The sequence below is a fragment of the Leptinotarsa decemlineata genome, unplaced genomic scaffold (genome assembly GCF_025532065.1).
Source record: "Leptinotarsa decemlineata unplaced genomic scaffold, Ldec_3_MD MMD2_tig00002659, whole genome shotgun sequence".
Classification (NCBI taxonomy): domain Eukaryota; kingdom Metazoa; phylum Arthropoda; class Insecta; order Coleoptera; family Chrysomelidae; genus Leptinotarsa; species Leptinotarsa decemlineata.
Genome location: NW_027412577.1, coordinates 19,150 through 37,145, shown reverse-complemented (window position 1 = coordinate 37,145; position 17,996 = coordinate 19,150). Strand labels below are relative to the sequence as shown.

The window sequence follows — 17,996 nt, the reverse complement described above, 5'->3', positions numbered from 1 at the left end:
ACAAATAGTCTGAATGCGATTGGTATTCTTGAAGATGCCAATACAGTGGGCTTCATCTACTTGTTCAATAATGTTTGATTTCTGTTGGATTGGTATCAGTTCGCAGTTAAGTGGGTTACTGGCGATGCTCAGGATTCAGAAGATACAATCGCTCGTGATGGATCCCGGCAGGAGGCTGTTCCAAGGACAGTAATAGACTTCGTCCAGGTCCAGGCAGGGCGTTGTGGAATATTGGAAATATACCTCATCCTTTGTCAGATAGGGTGAAGGTGGTATAATGGTGGTTCCATTTAAGGTAGGAATCGAGTATAGATTGTAAAGGATGATTATATGTGTAACTACCAAAGGAAGTTTGATGACAAAGACGATTTTATCATTTCTTTGATATGTACCTATATCGATGATATCATAATATCGAGATGTATTTACTGGGTCTAATCCAAACAACAAATTTTCAAAAGGATAATGTTGTGATGAAAATGTTATCATTGTTTCGAGATCTTTGATTTTCAAAACGCTAGGATGCGTAGTATGTATTTTTCGAAAGTTATTGCATTTTCTAGATATGTTAATATTTGAAATAATAAGTGCAAAATGGCACCTAGTTGATCGAATGCTTCTTTTGTTTCGAAAAAATGATTGAAATCAAAAACAAAGGTTGAGAGTTCTGAAGCTATTTTATCAATTCTATTTGCAATTATTTATTGATTATGTTTCACCGTAGCAGTTGTTTCATTGAAAGTTTCAATGACAGACAGACAGACAAATTTAGCAAATGATAACTGGAGCTGAAAGAATATCGACTGATTGATCGCTTTCAACTCTTGAAAATATGGGTGTGATTGACTGCTCCGAGTGACTTTGAATATTGATTTTATATAAGGATAAGTTCATCAGCGATAGGAGTCAGGTCAGAGTAATGAATGAAGGTGTGGAAACTACTTTTGACTCGTGTGGTTCCTAATTTGAAGGGTAGGATACCTGGATTTTTATTTAGTGACTGTATTTGAACTTCCTGGCTCATCGTCAACGATAAGACAAACCTGAAATAACGGTGTTTTGAAACTTGATTTGTTTGAGGTATTTTTAGATAATTTAAATTTTGTCTTGTGGTCTTTAAAAATTATTACTTTTCGTTTCGATTTGTTGAGTTTTTCATTGAGGTGCATATAGATCTCCGAAGTCTTGTTTTCATAAGCTGCTATGTAGGCACTTTGTACGCGATTTTTGATATCGATATTGAAAGGGTCTGATGTGGATAGATGTCCAGTTACGACATCAATGGGTTTCATTCCTATTGCGGAATGTATTGAATGGTTATATCCCATGATTGCATAAGGCATTTGTTTAATTATGTCTAGATCTTTGTGGTTAGTTTGAAGAATCCTCAAATGTTCAATAATCGTGGAATGAAATTGTTCAACGATTCCCTCAGAATCAGGATGATCGGGGGTGACATAACGTAATTTAAGGTCATTAACAAATAAAATAATTAGTGTAGGCCCCAAAACACTACCTTGGGGCACACCTGTAACAACGTTTCGAAATTCAGAAAAAAATGACCCAGTCTGAAGCCTAACTTTAACAACCTGTGTACGACCAGTTGAATAGGTTTCAATCCATTTCAGACTTGGACCACGAACGCCCATGCCAAACAGTTTATCAAGAAGAAGACCATGATGACTGATATCAAACGCTCGTGTCAAGTCGAAAAGAACACTAAGTGATTTTTCATCGTTGTCGAAGTTTGATAATACATGATTATGTAGAGAAAGGATGGCATCCTGGGTTGACAAGCCCACTTGAAACCCATATTGGTTGTCAGATACGATATTGTATTTATCTAAAAAGGACACAAGTTTTGATATGATTCTTCAAATATTTTCAAAAATGGAGATAGTAAAGCAATACCTCTGTAGTTCGACATTACATGCTTATCGCTTTTTTTATAGACCGGGACGACCACTGCTTGCTTAAGTCGGAAAGGAAAAATAACTTCAGAGAAAAATAAATTGATTAGATAAATCAGAGGTTCCATTATTTTCGAAGCAGCCTTCATTAAAACATTGCCTGGAAATTCATCAACCCCACTGGAATTTTTCGAACATGCAAATTTAATTATTTCCACGAGTTCAGTTTCATCTATTGGATAGAGAAAAAGACTCTCAGTTTTTACACAACGATTTTCAATGCCACCAGGTGCAGTATTTTTTACTAATGACTCCACTGAATCGACAAAATAACTACTAAATGCTTGAGATATACCGGGACCATCGTCAACAAGTACACCATCGCCAATGTCTTAGATGAATCGTTTATAATAGTATTTTTCCTGATGATAGACCAGGCAGCTTCAGATTTATGTTGAGCCTTGAGGATTTGATTATTAAAGTATTGACTTTTTGAGAGCACAATTTTTTGTCTATGATTTTTTAAGAGTTGCTTATATTGACCCAATAAATGTACATTGGTTTGGCTCTTGTTCAAATTATAAATATCTCTGAGTAATATACCTTCTTCAACGATATCCTTAGTAATCCATGGTTTGTGTCTACTCGAATTTTGATTTTGTTTAATTTTTTGAAACTGTTTAGGAAAGAATATATCAAAAGCTTAAAGAAAAACATCATGAAAATGGGAAAATTTAGTATCGAAGTCAAATTCAGTGAAGTATAGAAAATTGCACTTTTCATCCGATAATAAATTTATGAAATGGAGGATATTATGATCATCAAAATTTATCTTCAAAATAATAATAATAATAATAATATTTTATTAGTTCTTCTGGATCATAACTCAATGATATAGAAAAAGTCAGTGTAATATGATATAAATAAACTTATAAAAAAGAAAAAATTATGTACATATAGGATATGAATAGTTATGTAAAATTATATATTAAAACTTATAACTAGGTAAAATTATAGGTAAGGTAATACTTGGTAATGGGGTCAAACCCGAAAACGGTCATATAAATAAAATCAAATATAGGTAATTAGACAAAAGTGTTTCTATTCATTTCATTAAAGTTTCAGTATTCCTACGAAATCTGCAATTGTTTGACACGCGTTAACTATTTTGGCGCGAAACTCTTTGAGAACCGTTACGATCTTTGCAATGGTCCTAATGCTATTTTGTTAATTGGCTTGCCAATATTTTGGTATACTTAGAGAATAATTAGAGAATATATGGGTATATGACGATTACAAATAAATATCATAGAATCTACTTAATTTTAAGTAATTCACTGTTTTCCAATTCCTAACTCAAATGAAATATTATTTTCCTGTGTTTTCATTTTTATTTCGAATGGATGTTCCAAATTTGGTATATCGATTTGATGTGAATGTGTGTAGAAAGTAGCAAGTATTAGAATAAATATGATACTTCACGGAAGCTCATCAATTTTTTTTATTCAAATAGATGTTACAGATTGTTCAGGACTGTTGTATCAAATATTCATTATGCATGTATTTCTTCAAACATTACGATATCCACTTATCACTAGTGAATAATGAAATCATTACAGAAAAGCAAGTAGGCAAGTTCGTTGAATATGTCAATTCCATCCACCCGTCAATAAAATTTACCACTGAGAGGAAGGCAAATAATTCATTAAATTACCTTGACTCAACCATTACAAAAAATAACAATGAACATGAATTTGCAATTTTCCACAAACCATCTTACACGGACATTATCATACATAATTCCTCTACACACTCTTACCAGCATAAAGTTGCTGCATTCAATAATATTCTACATAGACTATTGAATAATTTCCAGAGAGAGCTGAGTTTGATCAAACAAATCAAACAAAAACTACAAAAGCAAGCCATGGACCACATCTACCCAAATTCAAGATGCGATACCGTCAGTTATGAGACATTGTCATTTTTGGCTGAACCAACCAATAATATTTTTTTGAAGAAAGACTGCGTAAACTTAGCTCACAGAAATAGTAATAGTCCGAATAATAGTGTAAGTGCATTTATTAAAATCAATGAAGACAAAACTTCGGTATCGGATAGATCAGGAGTATATCAGCTGAGTTGTGGCTCTTGCCCAAAACTGTATAATGGCCAAACAGGGAGATTATTTTCCAAAGAATTAAAAGCTTAGATGTAATTTTGTGAATAGAAAGACCAATTTCACATTCGCAAACCACCTTTTAGCAGAAGTACCTGAGTTCAGTCATGAATATGACATGTTATATTTAGAAGAGAAGAGTTTGAAATTCAATCTTCTAAAATGTCAAGCAATCAATAGATTCAAGAATTCGGGTAACTAACTAAATGATCAATTAGAATTGAATAACCGTTACTGAATATTTTTCAAATGTGGGGACTGGGACAGAAGCTCAGGTCATTTAATCCATTACAAAGTCAAGTACTTGAAATGTAGGTACTTTAAATTTTAAAATTAGGTATACCAAGCATTAAATTTGTAAAATATAGTAGATAAAGATACGCCCGAAGAAGCCATTGTATGGCAAAACACGTGTCGCGTTTTTATAAAACTGTTTAGTGGAACATTTTTGGCTGTGAGTTTTAGAAAGTATTTTGAAGTGTTTTGTGTGAGAAACTTTGCCAAAAATCCGACAGATATAATTCAACGCGACAAAAGTTGTTATCTGTTAGGAACTTGACAATAGAAATAATTGTTGTAAACGTTTTTGTGAGAGATTGTATCAATTAATCTAAAAAATCGTTCACTTATACTTCAAGGTCCTTCTTCACAGTAAATTAGAAATCAACCCTGAAAAATCATCGTTGAATTCCTGATAAAATCACTTATCCAATAGATGGCATATATGGGGTTATTTTGTTTGATATTTTGAAGAGGAGTGTGTACGCATCTTAGCGATACCTTATATTATTTCACAAGAATTAGGTGTTTCGGGAAATTTAGATTACTGTCTTATTTATGGAGATATTGAACGTGGCTCCTTTTAAAAAAAATTCCCTATATGCAATCAATTATTTATATTTTGAGCTGTTTTGGAATCATCCGTATCTCTGAGTATAGGTTGGAAATGAGTCAAAACACTTTTCAGTATCGTCCTTCCATTTTTTATTTTTATCATTCATTTTTGGATCCATTTTCAACCCGTTTGATATCTTGATAGAGTTTTTCAACACACTGATCTCATTTCAGATCATCAGACACGCACAGTTTTGAAAACAATAAAACCTTCTCAAAAACAAACTTGGTCTAAGGAGCAAAACGAAATATAGTCAAAAAGTTTTTCACTCCGAAAAAAAAAAGAAGTGTCAGAATTGAATTGAGTTCTTGTTTGTATCTAAAATATAAGGAAAAGAAATATTCATCATTATTAAAAAATAGAAACTGGGCTGCAATCAAAGAATACGTTTACTATTGTTATAGAAAGAAGAAATAATATTAATATTTTTCATTTGATATTTTTTTACCCATGTTGTAGTTTCATTTCATTGGAAATTATGTTAGTTTTTCATACTACGTGTTTATTAGTTTACCGAACAATTTTTGTCAGCAGTTCTCAAATTGAAGAATAATACTCCATTCAAATAAATGTTTATTCACCCTGATCAAATTTTTTCTGTGCTGAAATATTCCAAGTCTTTTTTATTTTGATTGAAATGTCTGCTGCAGGTTATAATCGATGATGATATGACGTATTCATCGTCATGAACAGTCAACATAATAAAAAAACATTGGTTCAATCTCCACTTCATTATGTTCAACCTGAACAACATCATACCTCCAAAAACTGAAAGGGAGTTTTCGAAAAAACTATTGCTAAGAAAAAGAGAATTGAAACTTATCACTAATATCTGTTTCACAAATTATATCTTACCTTATGCTAGTCACTCAGAATTTCGTTTCGTCGTAGAAAACATACTTAGTGCGATTTTTACCTAATTTTAGAACTAAATTATATATCGGAAATCCGTAGTGCTGCTGCGGATTTTTATATAGAATTTATTGAAATTGTAGACATTCTGGATAGTCACTATTCATTTCTCAATAAATTCATTACCAGATCATTTATCACATTTTAGATTTTTCGTTTGTGAAAAACATGTCATTTCTCATCTACTCATTTCTACTCAGTCACACTTCGATTATTTTTGTGCAGTCAGGTTTTCAAATCTACAACTTCAAAGTCAAATCCGAAGTTTCCTGCTTAATGTCTAAAATTGATTTACACAACGCGATTTCTGTTGAGGCGTCCATGCCAAATAATTAGAATTTGAAAATCTACATTTGAAAATACAAACAGGAAACGGTTTAAAATATGTCTGTCGCACCCCTACGAACGACAACTCTCAGAAGTACAAACTTGTACTACCTATAGATTAACGAGGTCTTACATTTTAACGTGTGATTCCGAACACTATATTGATATTTTCAACTTATAACATATTCAAATTTTTGTATCTGAGATAGCGCAGAAGTTAAAATTGCTTCGACAAGCTAAATGGAATAACGCACTGTTAGTAATTATTATTATTATTATTATTATCCTAACTAGAACGGAAACAGTACATTTCCGTACTCGACACCGTTATCCGAAAAAGCTGATTTCGGGTAAGTAGTCGAATGTGGGAAAGTATGAGTTCAGATCAAGCATTTTTCTACAAGTGAATATGTTATGAAGCTCTGATAAAACTTTTATATGCGAAACAATTCCTGATCTAAATTGCTTGTAGATATAGGGTGATGCACGCATACGCACGCTTGTACAAAAACATACAAAACAGGAACTTTTTCATAAAATTCTACATCTCTCAAAAAATTTTTCATCTCTATTATCGAATTTCTGCACCACGACAATTTAGTTAGAATCATGAAACGCAAGTGCAGCGTTGCCCGATTGTGGGCTGACCAACATGCTATCCATTGAAAGTGTTCGTATAAACCTGGGCTCACAAAGACACTATTCACATCAGGTATATACAATTACACAGCCACGCCTCCTGGCGAAGTTTTGTGAAAGTAGGTGGTGTATCAGCTATGTGTATATGGTGTAATGGTCGGCCCAACCGAAAATTTGCTAAACGTCATTTCACATGATAACATGTCCAAAAAACACTATATACAGTGGGAAACGTTGGTGAGCCCGAAACCGGGACGACCGACGTTTCCGAGGGCTGACCAGAGTTCACATCGTATATTCTACGGGCTGACAAATGACCGTTTACATATATATATATATATATATATATATATATATATATATATATATATATATATATATATATATATATATATATATATGTAAAATTAAAAACTATTGGATAGTGGGGTATTGCAGCAAGTAAATGAGTACTCTTTTAAGTTAGTCCGAACTTTCGGAAAATTTTATTTCCATCATCAGAGAAAGTACAATAATATAAGTTTTAAGGTAAGATCAAAAATATTAAATGTTCATCACTTGCATCTTATGTGAGGATGGTTACATTGATGTTGAAGAAAAAATGTTGATACATTGGAGAAGATCAAACTTGATATACAATTCTAAATGCTTGAGATTATTTTTTATGAAATATTGTTTTTCGTCAGACCCTTATTCACATCACGCGTGCAGGATTCAAATGAACGAGTCTGAGAATGGAACGTTAAAAATGCCAGAGTGACATCTGTCAATTGATAAAACTTATATATTCTCACTGGGAGTACCAAGTGTACTCAAGTGTATAATGTAAAATTTATGTTTGAATAAAATTACTATGAAAGATTAAATTTAAGATATATTATACAATGGAATTGTTCAAATTGATATTGTTTTTGTAACAGCTCTTATCTAGAGTCAATAAGTAGGAATAAATTTCACTCAAGTGATTAATGTCATTAACTAGTCAGCAACGACTACCCTTCCTCTTATATATATATATATATATATATATATATATATATATATATATATATATATATATATATATATATATATATATATATATACATATATATATATATATATATATATATATATATATACAGACCATTACAAAAAATACAATAAGAAACCGTTTGTTACTAATATTTTCCAGTTGATGATTCTGGTTCTTGATGATATGCTTTTCATTTCACTTTTTCAGAAAATAGGATACCTACTTTTACACGGCAGAATTCCATTGCCTACATCACTTCTGTATAATTTTTGTGGGGTTCATGCCTGGCAGTTACATCCATGTGCAATACTCAGAAGCTACTTATTTGGAAATGATTTGGAACAAGTGGATGTGGTAATGAATATTTTCAATCAATGAAAGATGATAGCGATTATTTTTCATGAAAACAATTTTCCTAGTTCAAGTGAATAAAATCCAAACTAGTAGGTTGTGATCGGATGGAACTTCTAGTACGAAACGTTTCGTCTTCTGCTGCGAAAGATCATAAGTGGTATATGCGTGGACTGCAAGGACGAAGGTTATATCTCGAAGTATCAGCTGATATGCAATAGAAGAAACTTTCGGTACTACAATTTCCATTTGATCACTACCTATCAGCCTGAATTTCAATCTCTCAAATCTTTTCAAATTCACTGGTTTGGGTAATAGACAAATTTCATACCAATCGAAAAATGAAGTCTATAGAATACACAAATCTTGGATCTGGTTATTAAATTGAAGTTAATGAGGATTATTTCATTAGAAACACGGTGGTATAGGGTTGTAAGAGAAAAATCATTCCTGAATTTCGGTTGTTAGTTTCAAAAAGTGAATTATTGCTCCGAGTGAACATGTGGGACAAAAAGGTACCAGCAAACCATCCCATGCGGTAGAAACAGCAATGGAAACAGCATTATGGCTATGTGTAGTCCATTGAAAGGAAGAGAGTGCGCATGCTATTTGTCCGTGAAAATGAGAAGGACAGCGATAATACTCGTAAATGGGGTGCATCGTTTTGAAGTAGCTTGTTGCTATGGTAAAAATTCAAAAAACGTGCTACTATTTATTGTTGTTGGAAAAATTGTCAGAAAATATTTTTGTGTAATTCGTATGATGCTTTTATTGATTTTCATGATGAAACTTTCAAAACCGTTCATTAAAGTGAGCTTTTCGTAAAATAAAAAACTTCAAATACGATGTGTTGAGCTAACCAGTTCGTCATTTATATTTGTGGGTTATCACTCCACGTGTTATAGAAAATGACAGCTTTGAATGAAAAGTATTGTTGTAAATCATGCCGGAAAAAAAATAAAGCCGGCCGCCGCTGGCAGTCTTAAACCAGGCGTGACGTGGCTAACAACGTGCGAGTGCACGATGGTTTCCCGCCAATCGAGAAGCAGCGAGAATAATGGTTCCGACTTTGACAGAACTTTGGAGAAATTTCGACAACATTCGATCACGATATTTAAAGGCTAGCCACGAGGTTATGGAGGCAGTCAAGTGGATGTTACAGTGCGGTACGCGAAGTGATCTAGTGAGGCGAGAGACATTCAAAAAATAGGTCAACTAGTTTAGTGATCCAATAATTTTTCTGAGAAAGGCGTTGGTTGGGTAACAGGATCAATTTTTTCTTTAAAAAACAATTGTATTTTTGCCGACGTTTCAAATTTGATTGAATCCTCCTTCAGGGATCGAAAAGTAGTTTTATCGTGTTGATAATATTACTATTCCAAAAACTATCAGACATATTAGGTACATATTTGAAAAATGAAAATAAAGAACATTGCAACAAAAAATTTCGAGCCCTGAAGAAGAATTCAATTGAATTTGAAACGTCAGAAAGAATACAATTTTTTTTATTGATCATGTTACCCAAACAACCCCTTTTTCAGTCAAATAATAGTTGAAGTTTTGTTGAAGTATTTGTGTATTTAACGTGACATAAAGTTAAGTTCGATTTTATTCAGTGTAGTCGAATATTGGTCAACCAACGGGTAAAAACGTAACAGTTTAATGAAAAATTCAATAATTTCTATATTGAGAATATCTTCGAGTATCGGGTTGAAAGTAGTTTCGATTTTTCTAACCTGTGATGCACTGTTTGGAACCTTTGTTGTAGTTATGACTATTACTGGAGTAATAATAAAAGTTTAATCTTCCTCTCAAATGTTTCAAGGTGTTAAAAATAACGGTTTGGTGTTTTGATTAAACTCCAGTAACATGAACTTTGTTTGTTTGTTTTGTTACTTATGCCAGAATAACCTTCAATTTCTGAAAAGAATATCTCAAAATTGAAACACAATGTATCTACTCATTCAGAAAATTTTTCACTGTAGCCTCAATGATGAAAATATGTCATAGAATTTATTTTCAATATTCCTGTAACTTCGCTGGAAATAGATCAGCATGCTGCTACAATTTGCCTTTCATGACCCTGTATGTCAGGTTGTATTTCATTGAAAATTAATTCAAGCTCATCATTAATAAATCTGTTTATCTCGGTTCCAACCAATATATCTAGTAGTATCTTTTTATTAACTGAAGATTTATATACTCAAATGTCACATAAAATATATTCACAAATATATAATTGATTTATTACAAAGAAATGTTCAAAACGCATTCTTCTTTTTCAATAATATGTTTTCTATTTTGATACCAAGTTACATCAAAATGATGAGAAGCATTTACAAGTCTGTCGCTATTCTTTTCATTTTCACGGACAAATATCATAGGCACTTTCTTCCATTCAGTGGACGAACTACACCCAGCTGCAATGCTGTGTCTTCTTCTATCGCATTGGATAGTTTGCTGGGACCTTTCTGTGGCACGTATTCACTCGCAGCAGTAATTCACTTTTTAAAACTGACAACCGCCATCCAGGTTGTATACAACCCTATACCATCATGTTTGTAATGAAATGGTCTTTATGGTTCAATTTAATAACCAACCAGTGCAACCTAACGTTTGCGTATTATATAGGCTCCATGCTTTCGATTGGTATGGAATTTCTCTATTAACCAAACTGGTGAAATGTGTAAAAAATTATTTTTTACACCTATCAGAAAACAATTACTGCCCTGGCTAATACCGGGAAGGGCGTCAGATTATATCCGACAAGTGTCAGCGCAGAATTCGTCGCAGAAGTAATATGCATACGCTTTTGGCGACACAACTGCCAGGATCAGTTCTCAATTATCCGAACGGGCACACTTGTAGACTGGTTTCGGGCTATCTGTCCTGCAAAGTAATGTCCTACATTAACACGAAGTCGATGATTTCCTGTAATCAAAAATCCTTTCAGAATATCACACTCCATAAACCCACTGTGGAATAAGGGAAGACTGGTGTGATCGATTGTTCACCTCCATCACCAAGTGATCATCTTTGAAAGGAAGATTAATCTTCCTTTTGAAGATGATGATTCGGTTAAGATGATCATCTTGGTTAAAATTAATCTTTCTCTTAAAGATGATTATTTGGTGATCGAAATACGTGTCGAAGTGTAAAAAACTGACCGTTTGGTGTTGGGATAAAACTCAAGTAATATTCGTTACTACACCAAAGATTCCAAACAATGCATCACAAGTTCATTGTAATGGTTAATGAATCTATGGAAGCAAATTATATCACAACAGTTGGCCGAAACAATATTGCACTACATTTCATCTGAATCAATCTTACCTGAAGCATTCGAAATATGAGTGAGATGCATCCTAAGGTAACGCTCAAGAAATGTTGAAATGATTGAGATTTCTGGATAGTGTATTAGAAGTTGATAACCTACTTTTCAGGGACAAAATAAAGCAAATTGTAAAACTACTTCAGCTAGGATGAGCTAATTTCGGAAGTTTTATCATTCTCAGGATACTATGATATGTTGAAATCAACGAATTGGAAACAAAGTCGGTGTTCTCTAAAGTTTTCAAAATATACAGTGAAACCTTTCTATCAATCAAACACAATATAATGACACTAGACAAATTTTTTCCATCACTGGCCTGGAAAGTTGGTAAAATCAGCTCCTGTAAATCGACATTCGACTCTTCCACATTCTAGGAAGCCAAAAAAGTGCTACTATATTGATGAAATAATAACACATCTCTTCTCAGTTTTCTTGATTTCCATTACCAGAAGCTTCAACAATATCAGAATCCAACCACAATAACAATAATTGATATTGGAACTGAATATATTTTAAATACTTATATCAATAATAATTAACAATATAATAGACTGAACAAATCTGAAACAAATGCATAATTCATAATAATATTTCAATAATGATAATGGAAATGTCGAGCTACATCAGTATGGAAACAGTAATAATTTCAACACTCATTCAACGCCAACTTATTTTTTTTGGGGGCAAAATACAAGCAATCCAGAAAAATTATTAAGGAGCTCTGAGAGCGGTGGAATTGTCTGAACTGACGTTATTATCTTTCTAAAGAAAACCCATGCCTTCATTTTTGTGGCATTGAATTGAACCTGAATACTTTCACCCCATTTCGAAATTACTTCGTCATCAAGATTTGCAACCTCCTGTTACCAGTGAAGATGTGCATCCGCAGCCGATGTACTGGAATCCAAATGAAATGACGAGACAAGTGTTTTGTCGTCAGCAAAGCAATATACTGCATTCTTGGGTTTTTCCAATAAGTCGTTGATATATATTAAAAATAGGATTGTAGACAATGTAGATTCCTGATGAACACCAGGGTTGATGGTGTTATGTAATTATTCGAGAGATATTCATCGACGCGACGGCCACTTGCGATTGCGTTATTCCAAATATGTGTTACAGGTCGCCTGTTGACCTTTGTTTCCAAAAGCCATATTGATGATCGTTCAAGATGTTAAAACCTCCCGAATATTTGAGGAAATGGTAGTATACGGCTTTCTCCATGGTTTTTGATATCACCGATAGCAAAACTACTCCAGGTCTATAGTTATTTGAAAGAATTTACTTGCCTTTTGGGAATAAGGTAAACGCGAGCAATAAGAAGAAGTAAGAATAAGTAAGACAGGTTGAAACGTTTGCAAAATATTGGTGTGAGTTCATTTGCGCACTTCTTAACTACGATGACGGGCACTCCATCAGGACCAGACGCTTTGTGGATATTGAGCTGTTTCAAAATTCGCCTGACTAGACGTTGTCGAAAAATAATTTTCGGCATTGTGGATTCTAGGGTGGAAATATTGGGTGATGCCTCTTCCAGAAAATCGACTGAGGAGCTACCGACCAGAAGGATCTAGACACGTTGGGATCGGTGAACAATTTATCCCAAATTCTCTGACTGTGAAGTTCTTTGTTTTCAGTCATTGCAGCTGTTGTGAGCGTCAGCAGACCCAGTTCGAATCTTCAAAGCTGAAACAAATATCTCGTCACGAGAAATTTCGAAAATAGTCTTCAATATGCACCTACTCAACAGATCTGTAATGTCAAATTTTACGTGACTTAGATTTTTGTCAACATTTATCGGTGATTTACTCAACACTGAAATGAGTTTGTGGTTAGAAGATCCCAATGGAGACCTTACGGTGACTGTAAATTTCTGGATTGGTTGTTAGATATCTATACAGAAAACTAGCATATTCTCCATCACAGTCAGGAATCCTTGTTGCCTAATTTATAATCTGAGTAAGTCCGCAGCTCATTGCAAAAGCCTAGGCTTCGCGACCTTGTTCGTCGTTGATATTTTGAAAATTTGACTCATAGATATTGTGGACATTGAAGTCACCGAATATGGAAAATTCGGAACTGGGATGATTGACTTGCAGAAAGTCCATGGTGTTTGCATGTGAAGAGAATAAAGCCCTATATTGTGAATCGCTTGTTGGTTGATAAACGCAGCTTATAAGTTTGGTGACCCTCTGTGATATTATTTTGAACCCCATGACATTCATGTTTTGAGGTTCCACCGTTTTCTCTCGTTGACAGGCAAGATTGCTTCTGATAGAAAGAGATATTCCAAAATGACGTCTGAATTAGAAGTGGAAATCATAGCCGGGATATATGTATTTTCCACACCGATCAGGGTTACGAATATGAAAAACAGAATTCTTATTGTAAACTCAATGATATCAAGAAACTATAACCATGAGTTAGAATCAACTCGCCAGTTCAGAGACAAAAGAAGGAAAGATATTTGAAAAAAAATTACAAAGCAGATGCCGAATTATACTAACACATGTATCGATTATCACGAATGTATTAAAAACATACTCGTAGATATAGTCATCCTCAATATGAATAAACAAAGACAGTGACAAGAACACAGAGCATATTTTCAAGAAGGAAATGTTTTCTATGAATATTGTCAACCCCAGAAAGGAGTTTTACTCGTAAAGATTTTTCAATGAAGTTTCAATCGAACACGAACTTCATAACTGCGACATAAGTGCCAGAGCACAAAATGTTAATGACACTAATTATCGAACTTTTCCACAACATACAACATTGTATCAAAATTAGTCAAGACGTTTCCTCTGCATATGAACGATGTATGAATTCAACTTCAATATGTGAAAAGAAACTAACCACAAACAATGAACTCTCACTGTTGGACCACTATAACTTGAGAATCGAAAAACATTGCATTAAAATCTGTAATCTACTACTCCCCAACAAATTTTCCTTCCATTGTTCCATCTGAGATGTTTCTACAAAACAATAATGAACAATATGATTGCAGTAGTTAACCTAACCATCCTTCATGTACATGATTGCAATAATAATTGGTGAAAAATAAGCGAATAAACCATATTGAAAAAATCGAAAATATAAAAGATTTGTTCTCATTTAACCAATCTGAAATGATTGAAATTTTCTTGAATAATTATTCTGTGGCCTAATACCGTTTTCATCTTAAGGATTAACCGTTTCATGTTGAGATTCTTAATGACGGGTAAAACACTTGACTATTTCTTCACTTGAGTACTTGTTAAAAGTTTGAGGTACTCTTGAAAATGAATCTATGAGTGCTTGGCTTGAAACTGTACAAAACCTTTTTGTGCAGGGCAAAATTGTTTGCTTTAATTCATAGAGGAAAAATATTAAATTTTCATGAAAATTTTTGTTCTAATCGAAAATATTCAATTAGAATTTCAGTTACTTGAGTTGTCTCTCTTACAGTGCCGTGTATTCGCACTTGTACAAGAGAATTGAGAATTTCAGTGAAATTGACACTCTCCATTTTCCACAACGTTTTTAAAATCCCTGATAAAATAAGTACTGTATTTCACCTGATGGATATTTGGAAAATAGTTTTTCATGGACTCATCCATTACTGTTTTTATTGATGTTATTTTATACTGATTTACAGTTGTATTATCGACTCATTCTCCTCCTTCTGGGAGATTCTACTGGAGTAGATGTTTTGGTTCATTACGCCCAGATACTAGAATCAGGAGAGTTTCGTGAACAAAGTTTCGGAGTGACTTCCAACTTAGAGAGATATGGCCAGGAGACTCCACCCCACTACAATTTATCTCGAATTCCTGTTCCTGTATTTCTAATCGCTGGAAAGAAAGATGACATAGCGAGCGCCGAAGTGAGTTATTGGAAAGCCAAGATTCATAAAATTGAAAAAGAAAAATTTTTGGGGAGAATAATATTTTTACAAAGGAAGAAGAACAAACATATATTCAAGAAAAGTATCTGCATAAATATGTGCAATTTGAAAATATCAGGAAAAAATTGAAAAAACTTTTCAAAACGACTGTTTCATATGAATATTGAATTTTTCCTTCTGAAACAATTACTTCCATATGAACATTGAATCACTCAATCAGGTTTCGGAAAAAAAACAAAACCTTTCTCCTCCAAAAATTGATCTCTCCTAATAATATACCCCTTTCAATTCAATCAATTAGATTGTTCTCCAAATAAATATCTCCCATAGAACCACTAGACAATGTAATATTTCGTATAAGCATTCGGACAAGGTTTGACCTATCTCAATCGTTATCATCCTCAATGGGATACTTTGAAGTATTTGGACTAGACAAATGTGGAAAACTTCACAAAAACGTGGGAATCGAAAATAATTACGGAAGTTACTGCAATAACAAACGTGAGTAGATAATGCACAGGAGTTCATTTCAGATAAACACCGGAAAAAACCGTTTCAGAACCACTTTCTTTGAACTTTATTTACGAGAGAGACAAAAGTCCTTTCGAATGAAATACTTTCGTACTATTTCAAAATAATTAGTTTCTCAATTCATCCACCCAATTACCCAATTTTTTCATGACCTAGGTAACTATGATCGATATATTGAATCGAGTCAGCCACACTGTTGTTCAACAAATTTTGAAGCATAAATGAAATGGAATTTATGAAAATGTTTTACACTTCAAGTTGTAGGGGAGAACAGAGATTTGGAACCTACTCATCATTGAAGTCTCCACGTAGGTTCAGCTACCTGCTTGACCTCTAGGTCCACGTGTCTGCAATCCGCAGACACATGTCTTTGCCTTTGACAGTACGCAAGATTATGCCACCCATTGGTTGCATGAAACAAGACGAATGTTTGGAGTCATCAACAGAAGCTAGTTGTGTACACGAACACGATATCAGCTTCCACTGATAATATCTCAACAAACTCTCATCCACGAAAAAATATATAGGTTGAGGATACTCAAAAGTTGATCATTGTAGAAAACAGAATTTTGATGAATTGAAAGTTGAATTGATTTTTTTTCAGGATGCTAAGCTTATCTACTCCCAACTAAATGATAGAAGCAAAAGTGGGATCCATATCCTAGAATACGAGAAGTTTGCTCACAATGATTTCATCGAGTCTACAAATGTGAGAGATTTACTCTATGGTACACTTCAGGAGGCTGTAGACAAATTTGAATATTCATGATGTGATTGAACGACCATTGTGCGTTGAAAGTTCCTCTTATATTTTGAATAAATATATATTTTTAATATGTTTGTTTTCAATATTCCGTTAGATAGTACTTTGAATTCTCTATCCAACTTTTTTTCTGGAAATCAGTCATCAGAAGAAATGAAACTCAGGTTAGTTAAAACGCTTATTTACCCCCATATCGAGTATTGTTGTTCATTGTATTACAATTTTTTTTCGCAATATAACAAGCAGAAGTTACAACGTATACAGCATGCTTACATTCGATTCGTATGCTGAATACCAGATGGTGAACATGTCACACCATTTTTGTTAAAAATGAAGGAGCTGAATGTGAGGTTCAGAGCCCAATATTTGATATATTTTTTTTGTTTGAGTCGCTTCAAACTAAAATACCTAGTTATTCATATATTTTATTGAGCAGGCATTCTGACATACATATGGCAATTTGAGAATTAACCCATTCAACATACCTAGGCACCGTACTTCCAAATTTCATTATATGGCCCCTTCTTATCTGAATGAAATGTTACCCCTTTTGAATCATAATATTCATCAATTTAAGGAAGAAATATAATCACAGATGCTTACTGCTCAGTGCTAATTTAAAAAATTCAAAATTCAATGTATGGCAGTGCAATGAAATTGTTAAATTGACCAAAATAATGTTAATAATATTAAGAGTTATTACCAACTATATGATCTATTATTTTTTTTCTTCTCTATCATTGTTATGACAGTAAATAAGTATTTTTATAATTATTTTTTTACACTCATTGTATAATTTTTGGAAGGGGTGGAAGATAGCCTTTGGCTAACCCTTTTATGTATAAATGTATTGTTTATGCATAATGAACGATATAATTATTATTATTATATTCACGTATATACTATTCAGAATATGGACTCAAGATGAATATCATAATACCAAAACTATTCAAAACTCTCTTCAGTTTATCCCAATAAAAGTGCAAAATTTCCATCATCCATTCTGTCGTAGTATCAATTCTCCTTACACATTCATTTTACATTGTGAAGAAACGGGTTTTTCTCACAGGATTATTCGTGGGTAGTCAGCGAAAATAAGACTGCTGCTCTTATAATATGGAACTTTCACCGATTCCGAGGGGAATGAATCGACAATACAGGGCACAATAATGGATGGTCACTCTCAAATATACAACTGAAGTAAGATGTAATTAATTCTCACAATAGAACACTACTGGCCTAACCACT

General features: G+C 33.4%; 1 protein-coding gene across 2 annotated transcripts in view; it reads left to right on the top strand.

Moving 5' to 3' along the window:
* LOC111508577 (lipase member J) overlaps window positions 1-16,819 on the top strand; it is a 33,100-nt gene extending 16,281 nt beyond the window's left edge. The window contains exons 5-7 of one of the 2 annotated variants that reach the window (XM_074177222.1): window positions 8,085-8,231; window positions 15,206-15,433; window positions 16,590-16,819. In XM_074177222.1, the coding sequence (XP_074033323.1) occupies window positions 8,085-8,231; window positions 15,206-15,433; window positions 16,590-16,754 (540 nt within the window). In that variant the 3' untranslated portion in view covers window positions 16,755-16,819. The remainder of the gene's footprint in view (window positions 1-8,084; window positions 8,232-15,205; window positions 15,434-16,589) is intronic. The other variant, XM_074177223.1, reaches the window with a different exon arrangement.
* The last annotated feature ends 1,177 nt before the right edge of the window (window positions 16,820-17,996 follow it).